Source organism: Osmia bicornis, chromosome 3 (assembly GCF_907164935.1).
Source record: "Osmia bicornis bicornis chromosome 3, iOsmBic2.1, whole genome shotgun sequence".
NCBI classification, from domain to species: Eukaryota; Metazoa; Arthropoda; class Insecta; order Hymenoptera; family Megachilidae; genus Osmia; species Osmia bicornis.
In genome coordinates, this window is record NC_060218.1 from 11309125 (window position 1) to 11321396 (window position 12272).

Consider the following 12272-nt stretch of genomic DNA (forward strand, 5'->3'; position numbering starts at 1 on the left):
TGGCCACGATTTCGGGCAAATTCGCGACTGTGAGTCGGTTAAAAAGAAAATTACTGGAAAGAAAAATTGTTTAGCGACTAATTGGTAAAGAAATTGACGAGGTCTACTTCCAGGGACAATTTGGAAAAATCGCGATCGGTTCATTATTTGCAAAGTAATGGCTATACACTGCAGACATCAAACAATTTTGCAATAACAATAATTATTAACAATAACAAATTCCATAAGTTTTTGGAAGTGGGATCATCGCGGAAATATCTCCTACTAAATGCGAAAGATTTAATTGCGATCGATACATTCCTTGCAGAGTAAACGCCGAACATATAAATGAAACGGTACGTTTTTTGCAATAAAAATCGTTAGCAATGAAAAAATGCAAAATGTATTTTACGGGACCAATCGGGAAACATACTCTACAAGATGCAAAACGTTTCATTCCGATTGGTCCATCCATCTTGGAGTAATCGGTGAACTATTTTACTTAAATTTGCATCTGTCATTATGTATATACTTAATCAATTTTCCAAGTTGTATCAAAAAGAAATGCACTTGTGGCATGATGAACACTGCAATTGGGGCGGTTTGGCCATTGATTCCAGTGAAAATTTAACCTCTAAAAGAACGCTCTGGTATTGAAAGGTTCTACTACTAAAAAACTTTATCAAAACTTTTTATTATTTATATCACTAAATCTACTTGTTAGATCATTATTCAATTATTATGAAATACTAACAATTATAATAAAAATTATTGTGACCATAACGCCCCGTAGTAGTGGGCATGTTATCCCGCTTATGGAGCGTAATGGTTAAAAATGGTATTTTCTACATCGTCATTAAAATCATCTAAAAATTATTTAAATTATTTACAAACGACAAATTGAAATGAAATAAATTAAGGATTGTACGTCGTTTGTTATTTTCATTTTTGACTGTTAGATTATTTTACAAAATAAATAACATTGATAGTAGCCATGACGCCCCGACTCTCTATTACTTCCTTTCTGATTTCGAAAAGTTCTTTTAATTACAATAAAGATTATGATTCAATCACATGTTCAGGAAACGCAATTAACCCTCAGAAAACGGACGTTCTGACTTACGATTATTTTGACCCTTAATTAAAACGTCATTAAATGCAGGTCCGAAAGCTGAATTGAGTAGAAAATTAAAATTTATATTTAAAATTGAAATTTATATTCTTTTTCCATAAGTTATATAAATAAGCTTTTGTTTTTTATAACTAGGTCAAAGTGGTCCTGCAGTCATTGGGCGAGGATTAATCTACAGTGTGATTCTCTCGCTACGCAAGGCAAAAGCCGTGCTGCACAATCGAACCTTGCTGTTTTTGCGAGTAAAGAGACGCAGGGGCCATATCGCCGGACCCAAAACTGCTCTGTTTGTGTTTATGACTGATTGTGAGACGAAGACAAAAAACGGAACAGCAGGGATTCCATTGTGCGGCACGGCTTTTGTCTTGCGCAGCGAGAAAATCACCCTGTATTTGAACTTACTAAAAAAATATGTACAAGGTCTTTTTATCTTTTACAAAACTCATTTTTTCTAATTATACATATATTATTATTCAAGATATTACCTACTATCAACAGACAAAACAAATAAGAATTATCACCTCATAACTTAACAGTACCTAAAGATTGAAAGGTTCAATCCTTACTTTCAATTTTCTCTTAAATGATGTACAACTAATTTTTATTATTTCAATTCAATTATAAGTTATTTTGTAACACTACAAAAATTATTAATTAGTTTTTTGTCAACAATCGATAGCGTTAAAAAGCTTATTAATGGGCTATCAGTAGATAAAGCGTTAAGACATTAAAATTGAAGAACAAATTCTTTCAAAATAAAAAACAGTTTACATGATTACATAAGTACAGAGAATAATACGTAACTTGAGAAGCAACCGAGTTGAAACATGTACCTTCTTTATTGCCGTAATTATTGGTGTATGTTCTCTTCCCTTCCCTTCCCTTTCCTGTCCTATGCTTCATTCATGATACAGTTCCTTCGTGGATGGACTATATAAGCGTATTAATTTCTGTTCTTCATTCTTCTGCACCTCACAGGAGTTCTGTCATAAGCATCAAGCATAATGTGTAATTGCTGTCATTTTTGAATTGTGCCTAAAAGTGTGAAAATATAATAGGAAGTGTTTTTCAGTGTTGTTATACTTTCCTTTCTTTTATCAAATTTTCTTTTCTTTAAAAAAAAAAGATGTGCCGACGTTCTATAATTTGGATCAGTACATTATTGTTACTGTTAATGTTATGTGTACGTCGAGCAATTGGTCTATACGAAACGGCACCCCATATTATTGTAATCATGGCTGACGATTTGGTAAGATCATAATAAAATTTTGAATAAAAAAAGATCACTAATGATAATACGTAATGTGTGTCTGTGCTTACAACAAACATAATATTCGAATTATTTCTAACATCGTTATTCCTGGAATCGAGTAAACGGGGCATTTGCCCTAGGCACGATTCTTAAATACTTTCGCATTTGACAAAAATTACTCAAATTAGGTATTAACATGTTCGCTAACTCTCACGCGACATCGAGTGTTTGATTGTCAACGCAAAATGTCCCCTCATACGATATCGCGTGTTCGTCAATGTTAAATGTGCGATTATGTAATTTCTAGGGACAGCTTTGCTCTCTAATGTATAAGGTAATATCATTAGTATTTCTTTTTCTTAATAAATTTCATCGTTATTTCATTTTTGCTTAAATTATCAATAGAACAAAGAATTACTATGGAATTAGAAATGAAAACTATATTCATTTATTTAAGAGAATATTTAAAATTTAATATTTTAACACATTCGTAGTCGCTGACCTGAATTTACATTATTTATGATTGTTTTTCTGGTTGCTGCTGATATGAATGTACATAATATGTAGTTACAGTTTTGTATCAAACTCGCCAGGCACGACGCACAGTGGCGAATTTGCCCGAAATCGTGGCCAAAAGTGAAAAAATTTTTTTGTATATTTGAAAAATCTGTGTAGTGTACTTCATTTATGAATTATCAGAGCATTATTGTACATTTGTCCCTTTTCTAATATTCAAGTTTAACACTTTTTCATGTAGAATGCTCCAAACAATCAATCCATGTAAAAAACAGTTATGCCATCCAATTTAATAATTTAAACATGATTTTAAAGTCATACTGTATAAGAAATTAATATTTTGAATTAAAAAAGCACATTATTGTACTTCTAGAACCATAATACTGTAACTTATTTCATTAACTTGCCTCAGATACCAAAATATTAATTTTGGCCACGATTTCGGGCAGATTCGCCACTGTGCGACGGTGACAAAGAAACAGAATGTGACTGATTGTGAGCGAACATGAAAGAAGAGAACGACGACTCGTACACATTGGAGTAGGCGTAGACTTCGTATATTAACTAATTAGTAAAAGATTAATTAATTAGCGATATGAAAATTTTGTTCCTATGCAAGGTGGTAAATACACATTACATGCATGTTTCATAATTTATATTAACGGGATCCGGATTAATAGGATTTCATTGTATTAAAAAGTTGACGACCAAGCACGCGATTCCGTGTGATCGGATCTGTTAGAGAATAAATTATTTTATAAATAATAGGTACTCGGAGTAAATAGTATTTTAGTGTTAATTTATAGTTTTTAAAATCAGTTTATTCCTTTTTGTATATGTAACATCTAAATTTTATAATGAAACAATTATTTCTAAGAGATAATGTTTGATTTGAAAAAAAGTGGTAAATGACGAATGTAAAATGAAACAATATATTTCTGTAACGTCACTTATGCTAGTTTGCTTCGCATAATTTGTTATGATTAGTCTACAGTACGAAAGTGTTACAAATTAAAATTGTCCTTATTTAAGATAATTATCGTAGTTTGAAAATCATCTACATCCCTGTATTAAGTAAGCCAGCGCTTCTGACTCATCGCAACCACAAAATTATACTTGCCTTTTTCTTTGCTATAATTATATCACATTTATCTTCTTTCAAACTATAAGGTTAATTACTATAACATAGTGTTAAATTTTCTACACATACTATGAGTGATCAAACTGGGTGCACGTACTACAAGAACTGAGAATAACGCGATTTGATTAATTTCGCCCCTCCTCAGTTCACACATCCTTACTTTCGGTTGTGATGTATGATTAGTCGAAATAACATCTACTAATTAGGTTCATGTAAAACTAGGGAGTCTGTCGATGTGTGCGTAGTACCCCCTCTTTCCCCTGTGCCGTCCCGCGAAACTTTGTGATCGGATAGTCGTAACACAAATTATGTATGTATTGCGTACGGAAAAAGTTCTTACGGTTTTTTGTCAGATTTATTAATTTGTCGCTGTAAAATTATTAACTTCTATTACAAATATTTACTGTAAAGGAATTGATGAAGCTTATTCCAAGGTCGTAAGAATTAAAGTTGGTATTTGTTAACAGGAAGAGCGTATGTATACAAGATGTCATAGAACACCCGGAAATGGGGGGTTGCTGGGGTGATTCTGAACAATTTTTTCCTCTACCAAAGTGTTGGTTGAAGCTTCGTTTTTGAATTATTAACGAAAAACACTGGCCAATGAGCGTGCGCGCTCTACGCGAGAGCGTTGGCTCTCAACCGCGCTCGGTCGTGGTCGTGAACAAACGTATTGGCACAGCGTGGGTATCGAAGGAAGCGTATGATAAATGTTACATGGTCTTAATTTAAGAACAATGTGGAATTAGTCGCAGGCTTCCCTCGATACCCACGCTATTCCAAGGCGTTTGTTCACGACCAGGACCGAGCGCGGTTGAGAGCCAGCGCTATCATTGGCCAGTGTTTTTCGTTAATAATTCAAAAATGAAGTTTTAATCAAAATTTTGGTAAAGGAAAACGTTGTTCAGAATCACCACAGCAACCCCCCATTTTCGACTATTACAGAAGTTATAAAACACCCTGTATATAAAGTAAATTACCATTCAGTAACAAATTTTTAATATATTATAATTTAAACAAATGATCGTTAACTAAATGTTTTATTCAAAAACATGCGGTTTAAGAAAAGGAAAGTTTATATTTCTTTAAACGCTGCCTATCGTGAAAAATCGACGTGTGCCGGTTCAATATGGTCGCCTGTGATTTAGTCGAGTTGAGCGTTATTAACGTACGACGCCTGCCTTTACCTTGTGATACGGGCGTTATGTCGGCTTTATTTTATTTTAACCATGTTCTGTGTACATACATACATGCATTCGGTGTATGGGTTAATCAGTACACATTAAACCGTATAATATTTATAACAAACTATAAATTTGTGCTTCCGTTGATCATTCGTAGACGTGACTTGCTACTGCTGATCCCTTGTATTTGTTGTTTACTTATACTAATATTGATTTATTATCAGGTGTTTGTTAACTATTAAGTATTTACGTTATCGTTCAAAAATTTTAAAGGGGTTTTGCCTTCCTATTAGACAAACAATCCTGTGTTAATATATAGGAAATTATCATTTGTAAAAAAAAACTAATTTATTACATATTGTAAGTAGCGTAGTATGGTATAGTAGTATAGTATGTAAGTAGTATTTTAATTACGTATATTAAAATAATCCTTTTAAGATTCTGTTTAACTACATTCAAATTTTTGAACGGTAATGTACTTTTTATTGAAATACGAGTACAAGAAAACTTATAGCTACGTAAGGTGACGTGACAAAATATTGATAGGTATGTACTTACATTTTTCTTTTAAATTTTAATTTGCAGAGAATTTCAAGTTGTTGTTATGTGTTATTAAAAACATAACAATATCCTTTGAAATAAGAAATGTATCGTTATAAGCGTAGTTTCAATTCCATTTTTATTCAAACTTTAAATGAGTGGTAATTTCGAAGTTTTGATAACACATAATTTTATCACCCACTATTAGATATTTGTCTTCTTTTTCATTATATTACATTTTACTAAATAATTATTTTTAATTTCCTGTATGTATACTTGTTATGTGTATGTACAAATGTTTTTTCTAAATATTAAATATGAACTGTTTACAACGAAAAAGAAAAACAAATTATGATGTTCCGTAGGGATGGAACGACGTTGGTTTTCATGGATCAAATCAGATTCCAACTCCTAACATCGATGCTCTTGGCTATAATGGGATTATATTAAATAGACACTATGTTCTACCGTCTAGTACACCTTCTAGATCAGCTTTCTTAACTGGACTTTATCCAATACGTATTGGTATGTATGTCAATAAATAACTATTTCTTTCCTTAAGGCAAAAATATCAGCTAAAAGAATTGAAAAATCGCTATAAAACTCAAGATAATTAAAAATAACTAATACAAATTTAAGGTTGAAAGTAGGGGATAGACCTTGAAATATGTTGTCAAGGTAATCATTTTTAATCATTCGTTCTTCGACATATAACCTCGTTTGGCTTTTTCAAAGTCGATATATGTACATATGTAAAAATATTGTCAATGCCACAGTTAAAGGTTTGGGCTAGGTTTAGCCTAGGTTTAGATCGCGTTTGTGTTAGGTTAGGCCAAACAGTTTAATTCGGTTGTCGTGAGGCGACCGATGACCGATTACACACCTTTGCCATCGAACTAGAACCACTTATAATAGTATTTTCAATATTTTCTGTCTATTAAGTCGAACTAAAAGATATAAACGAACTTTAATAGTCGATTTTATCAATTACTAAAATATTATAGGTATTTAATCAAACAAATAATACAAGTCTTCTCCTTCTTTCGGATGTTCTGTCCTTTCCTTATATTAATTTTTGGTTAATTAGGCCTTTTCACAATCAAAGCCCTGATACATAATGAAATATTTAAGCATTTACTTTAGTTAAATTAATTTGTACCTATAAATTGTCATATTGCCGCTTATTTTTACGTTAATTTACTTGAAGACTATAAGTGAGGCTTATGGAAGTGATTGAAAGATCAACATATTTATAACTAACAAAGTTAAAATGCTTAAAAAGTAAGTACCTATGTAATAATTAATGAATTGCATACATATTATGGATGTATTATCCACCGATGACAAGATGTCCCGAGGGATGGCACAGGGGCAAGGGGGGATCCCCGTTCGCTCCGCCAGCTCCCCACCGTTTGACGCTTTCGTAACGCCAACGTTTGGGTTTTTGACGACGCACGTTAAGCCGGGTATCCACCAGTATCAAACGCCCGTATCGTATCACCGTTCCGAACCCTTTTGAATAGGCAGACGTTGCCTCGTTGCATGCCACGGCGTGCTACGGCTCGGACAATAGTTCTTCGTGTCTTGAAATAAACTCCTATAGGCGAGAAGTTTCGATTTGCTGCATGCTGTTTCTTTAGTGTAATTATCCAAACCATATCGTGTTTGGTATCATTTTAATCAGAAAAACGTCACAAATATCTTGGTAACAGTTTTTTAAGAAAAAAATGAAAAATAACAAAGTTCAGTCGTTGCATTAGTATTATCTCACTGATGTATCCAATTCCAAATCATATTATCTCGTGCCTCAAGTGTCATGTTTCCACTTGACATAGCATTTCGGGCCTTCGCCTGGGTATGTTGTTTTTACGTTTCAAGTGGTTTCCGAACCAATCCTTTGAACGACAAGAAACCGACAATTTTCGGATCGGCCCGTTCCTTCGCCTCCGTATCACAGACCAATAGAACTTTCGATACTCGGCAACGGAAAAATCTCTGGAAAATTAACATTGTCCTTTTTCAATAATCACACAGGTGATTATTAACATTGCTCTTTTATGTACAGCGTAGCACCGAAGATAATTGATCTGTTTAAATATATTTAGACGATAAAATTTGTCTAAATTAAATTAGATTAAATTCATAAATAATTTAATCGCTTTTGAAATGAATCCAATACCGCAAGATTTCAAATAAATTGAAACCCAAGTGACGGCACGAAACGCTATGTCAAGTGCCAACGCATGAACCTTTCCTTCGATGCAACAGCAAAGAATCGACAAATTTTTCGGATCCGTTGCCTCCGTTCCTTTGGAACGCCACGCAGCAAAACGAAACTCCTCGCCTGTAGTGGCCCAGTCCTATTGCCTAACCGTTTATATCAAGAAACGAAGAAATGTTGTCCGCGCCGCAGCATGCCGTTGCATGCAACGAGGCAACGTCTGCCTATTCAAAAGGGTTCGGAACGGTGATACGATACGGGCGTTTGATACTGGTGGATACCCGGCTTTACATAGGCGTAGGATTTCTGAATTTACCAGGGTCGAGTTTTCTGACCTACTGTAAGATAAAGAATTAAACGAAGTCAAAGGATGGCAATTTTGTATACATATTCCGGTTTTGAGCGGTACAATGGATTCTGTAACGAGGCGAAGCTTTCCATCGAACAGGCCAAACAAGACTGGCTTTTCCGGCCCAAGAAAGTCAGCTTGTCTTGACCAGTTCCCAAAATCCTTCCGTACCCCTTGGGGGTCTAACGCATAAACATCAGCCAACATCTGGGCGGCCATGCAATTAGGTGTTGGGTTGTCAGCGCTCGAGCTCTGTCACCGAATTTTCTAACACTACCGTTAATCATTTCGTACTTTAATATATTTGGCTGTAGTTCCGAATACGACCGGTCGCCGATCAAGATGAAATTTTGAGGGGGAGGGTAGAAGGTGGAGGGGACCTCAAATATAAAGTGGTATCTTCGGCTTCCTATTAGTTTCCAAGATATTAATTAAAAACTTTCGTACAATACATAGAATTTTTCCTATACAGACGCAACTAACACTACCGTCTTCGCTGTAGCAACCGTCATCGTCAAGTGTCGAACAGCCATTGACACCATAGCGATATCGGCTTCCGTTTCTATAGGGTGTTCCATATAAAATCCATTTCTTTAGTTACATTACGGTATGTTTTATATTTTATTACTAATTCTTAAGGAATTAAACACATTTGATTTATATGTAGGTTAGGTTAGGGCAGATAAATTTCCGGCCGCCTTTTGGATAATTTTGAATAAGACACCCTATAGATAGTCAGGCTGAAACCCCCGCTGTGTCAACGGCTGTTCGACGCTTGACGATGTCAGCTTACTCCAGCAAAGACGGTTGTGTTAGTTACGTCTGTATAGGAAAAATTCTATGTATTGTACAAAAGTTTTTAATTAATATCTCGGAAACTAATAGGAAGCCGAAGATACCACTTTATATTTGGGGTACCCTCCCCCCTCCCCCCTCCCCCTCAAAATTTCATCTTAATCGGCGACCGGTCGTATTCGGAACTTCATCCATATATTTAATATATCATTTCGTACTTAAAAAAAAACTCAAGTGGTTAAGTTCGATTTCGAAAAAATTATTCTGTTTTAAAGCATATGCCACTATCTCACTCAACGTCTCATTGACTTTCTTCGTCACACGATCTGAATTAGTATGCGTGATCGTTTTAGTCAATAGCTCGCTAGAACCGAAAATGCGTGTGAAATGAGGTGTCTCCCTTCCATTCTGACCAATCAGATTTGCGACCTTTTCATGGGACATCTTGTCATCGGTGGACAGTACTGTGCAGAGAAGAGATGTTATGGAGGCTAAGGAGTGCCTATTGGTCTGGACCGCCTAGTCCCAACGTCGTCACGCACCCACACCATTTGATTTTGCGGTGTGCAAGCAGCGGGCTTAGTATGTGTGAGCGTTTCGACCAATAACGTGCGACGGTCTAGAATGCGTGTGCATTAGGCGTGACTAGAAAACTCTGACCAATCGTACCCGCATGCCTTAGCATCCGCAACATCTTATCTCTGCACAGTACATGATCATTTATGTCAGGCCTGTCTAACTGCTAGAAGCGAAAGAGCCACTGCTCCCATTCTTCCCCCACCATACAATAGTGTCAGTAGTGGGGCAGCGGTTTCTCGCAGCATGAGTAGGAATATGTACAATACATATCAATCATAGTGTCCGTTCATCTAGTGTATTTTATAATTTCAAATAAATTATTAAAATTCTAAATTATTGAATATTCGAAAGCTTTTATCAGATGATTATGTTAATTACTTTAACGCTTTTATTAAATAATTAGATTATGATATTTGCTGCGGTTAAACTTGGACTCCAAAGTCAGTGCTTTTTCACTAGACGAACGGACACTATGATTGATATTGTATGTACTGTGCGTTGCAGCTAAGTTGCCGTCCAATCAAATTCGTTGACCTGCCTCCAGTCACACGTATTATGTTTATTGGCTGAGGCCCTTACATCCACAAATCTATCGCGTGACGAACGTCGCCAAGGACAGACATTGAAACAGAATGAGATGAAGCGATAGCGAGCGGCGAGTTGAATGCATTGGCGTAGAGGTAGATTCGGAGTTTACATTATTAAGAAAACAGGAGAGTTTTTACACTTTCCATAAATTTTGCATAATAACAACTGTTGTTAAAGAACAAGTATTATAAAAAATCCATTAATATCCCGAAAAAATCGCATGTTTATATAGTTAAATGTATCTTCCGCGAATATGGAAATATTACGCCTATGCAATCTGGCCGCTCACTTTTCAAGTTACGGGCTCCTGAAGGGGATTAGGTGGAGCAAACGCGCAGTCCCCTTGCCCCTCTGTCGGTTCAGTATGTAGGTGCACGGCAACTTTTTATTCACTTTTATTAAACGCCCTTATCGTATCACCGTTGCGTATCCATTTGAAAAGGTAGGCGCTGTATCGTTGCATGACACAGCGTGCTATGGCTCCGTTAATATTTCTTCTTTTTTTGAAAGAAACGGTTCGACAATAGGACTGGGCCACTACAGGCGAGGTGTTTCGGTTTGCTGTGTGCTGTTCCTTTGATACGGAGATACGCAACGGGCCCATCCGAAAAATTTGTCGGTTCTTTGCCGTTGCATTGAAGGAAAGGTTCATGTGTTTGCACTTGACATAACGTTTCGTGCCGTCACTTGGGTTTCAAGTACAATAAATTAACATTTCAATTTATTTTAATTCTTGCGGGATTATTGGACTCATTTCGGGTAAACTTTACCTCAGGGGCCCAAAAATTATGGCCTTTTTTTTTACCTTCTTGAAGTATTTTACGTATAGAATCTAAAACTCCTAGTTTTAAGGCGCGGAATTCATTGGTTCAGAAGTTATACGTATGTAAAAGTGAGCGTTTTTAGCGTATTTCACGGGTTATGTGCGCGTATGTGCGCGTATGTGCGCGATGCATATATGATATTAAAATATGCAAAAATATAAAAGGCAAACATAACATATAATACGTCAATGGATTCAGAAACAAATTTATGTTCTTTTTTGTTATTATGTAAATTGTGATTACTTTTAAAATAGTGTTATAAACAAATTATTTTTTACAAAATTTATGACTAGCTGTTATATGTTCATAAAAAACCCTGAAACTTTTCCTTCGAAAGTTTTCTTCTATCTATGATAGTTTTCGAGATAGCCTATTGTAGCCGAAACTTTAGGGGGTCGTTTTACCCCCTAAATATGAAAACGGGCAAAAATAAAAAATACGTATACCTTATTTTTCTGTCCTTTAAAACATATCCAAAAATCAAAACAATCGGAGACGGACACCTGAAAACCCTTCCTTGTAAGTACAAGAGTGCACCCACTGCACTCTGATATGGAACCTCTGTTAGTTTTGCTTTTGTATCCATGGACGTGTCGCCATGGAGCTTGGCATTTGGGTCCATAGGGGTGTTGGTTCCTCTACACTGATCCAGCCCGTAGGATTTGAGGAGTGCGTCAATGTAGTCCGACTGGTCAAGCTGGATCACTCCCTTGGCTCTGTCCCTCTGTACGTTGACGTCTAAACATTTTTTAATTGCGCCCAGGTCTTTCACCACGCAAAACTCGGTCAGCGCTGCTTTGACCATGCTGCAGCGGTCCAAGTTGTCTGTGAGTATTATAAGATCATCTACAAAAACAGCAACAATTAGGCAGTTATGTTTGTGAAAACAGAAATAAACGCAGGAATCATAGTTGGACTGTTGGAGGTTAATACGTTTCAGGGCGCTATCCAATTTTTGGTTCCAAGCGCGGCTACCCTGCTTGAGTCCATATAATGACTTCTTGAGGCGGCATACTTTCTCTTCTTGTCCCTTGACGATGTATCCTTCAGGTTGCCGTAGACACGGCCTCTGCCAAAAAACTCTTAGAAAGCTTGGATTCCGCAAGCATACATCTGGATTTTTCAAGCAGTATTCTGTTGACTTATTCTGCCCTACCATTCTGTTGTCTAAA

At 35.9% G+C, this 12272-nt stretch overlaps 1 protein-coding gene across 2 annotated transcripts in view; it reads left to right on the forward strand.

The window, feature by feature from the left end:
* The first annotated feature begins 1988 nt into the window (after positions 1-1988).
* Positions 1989-12272, forward strand: part of LOC114880647 (arylsulfatase B-like) — a 29622-nt gene continuing 19338 nt past the window's right edge. The window contains exons 1-3 of one of the 2 annotated variants that reach the window (XM_029196883.2): positions 1990-2168; positions 2299-2360; positions 6110-6269. In XM_029196883.2, coding sequence (XP_029052716.1) covers positions 2346-2360; positions 6110-6269 — 175 coding nt within the window. In that variant the 5' untranslated portion in view covers positions 1990-2168; positions 2299-2345. Of the gene's footprint in view, positions 2361-6109; positions 6270-12272 lie in introns of both variants that reach the window. The other variant, XM_029196882.2, reaches the window with a different exon arrangement.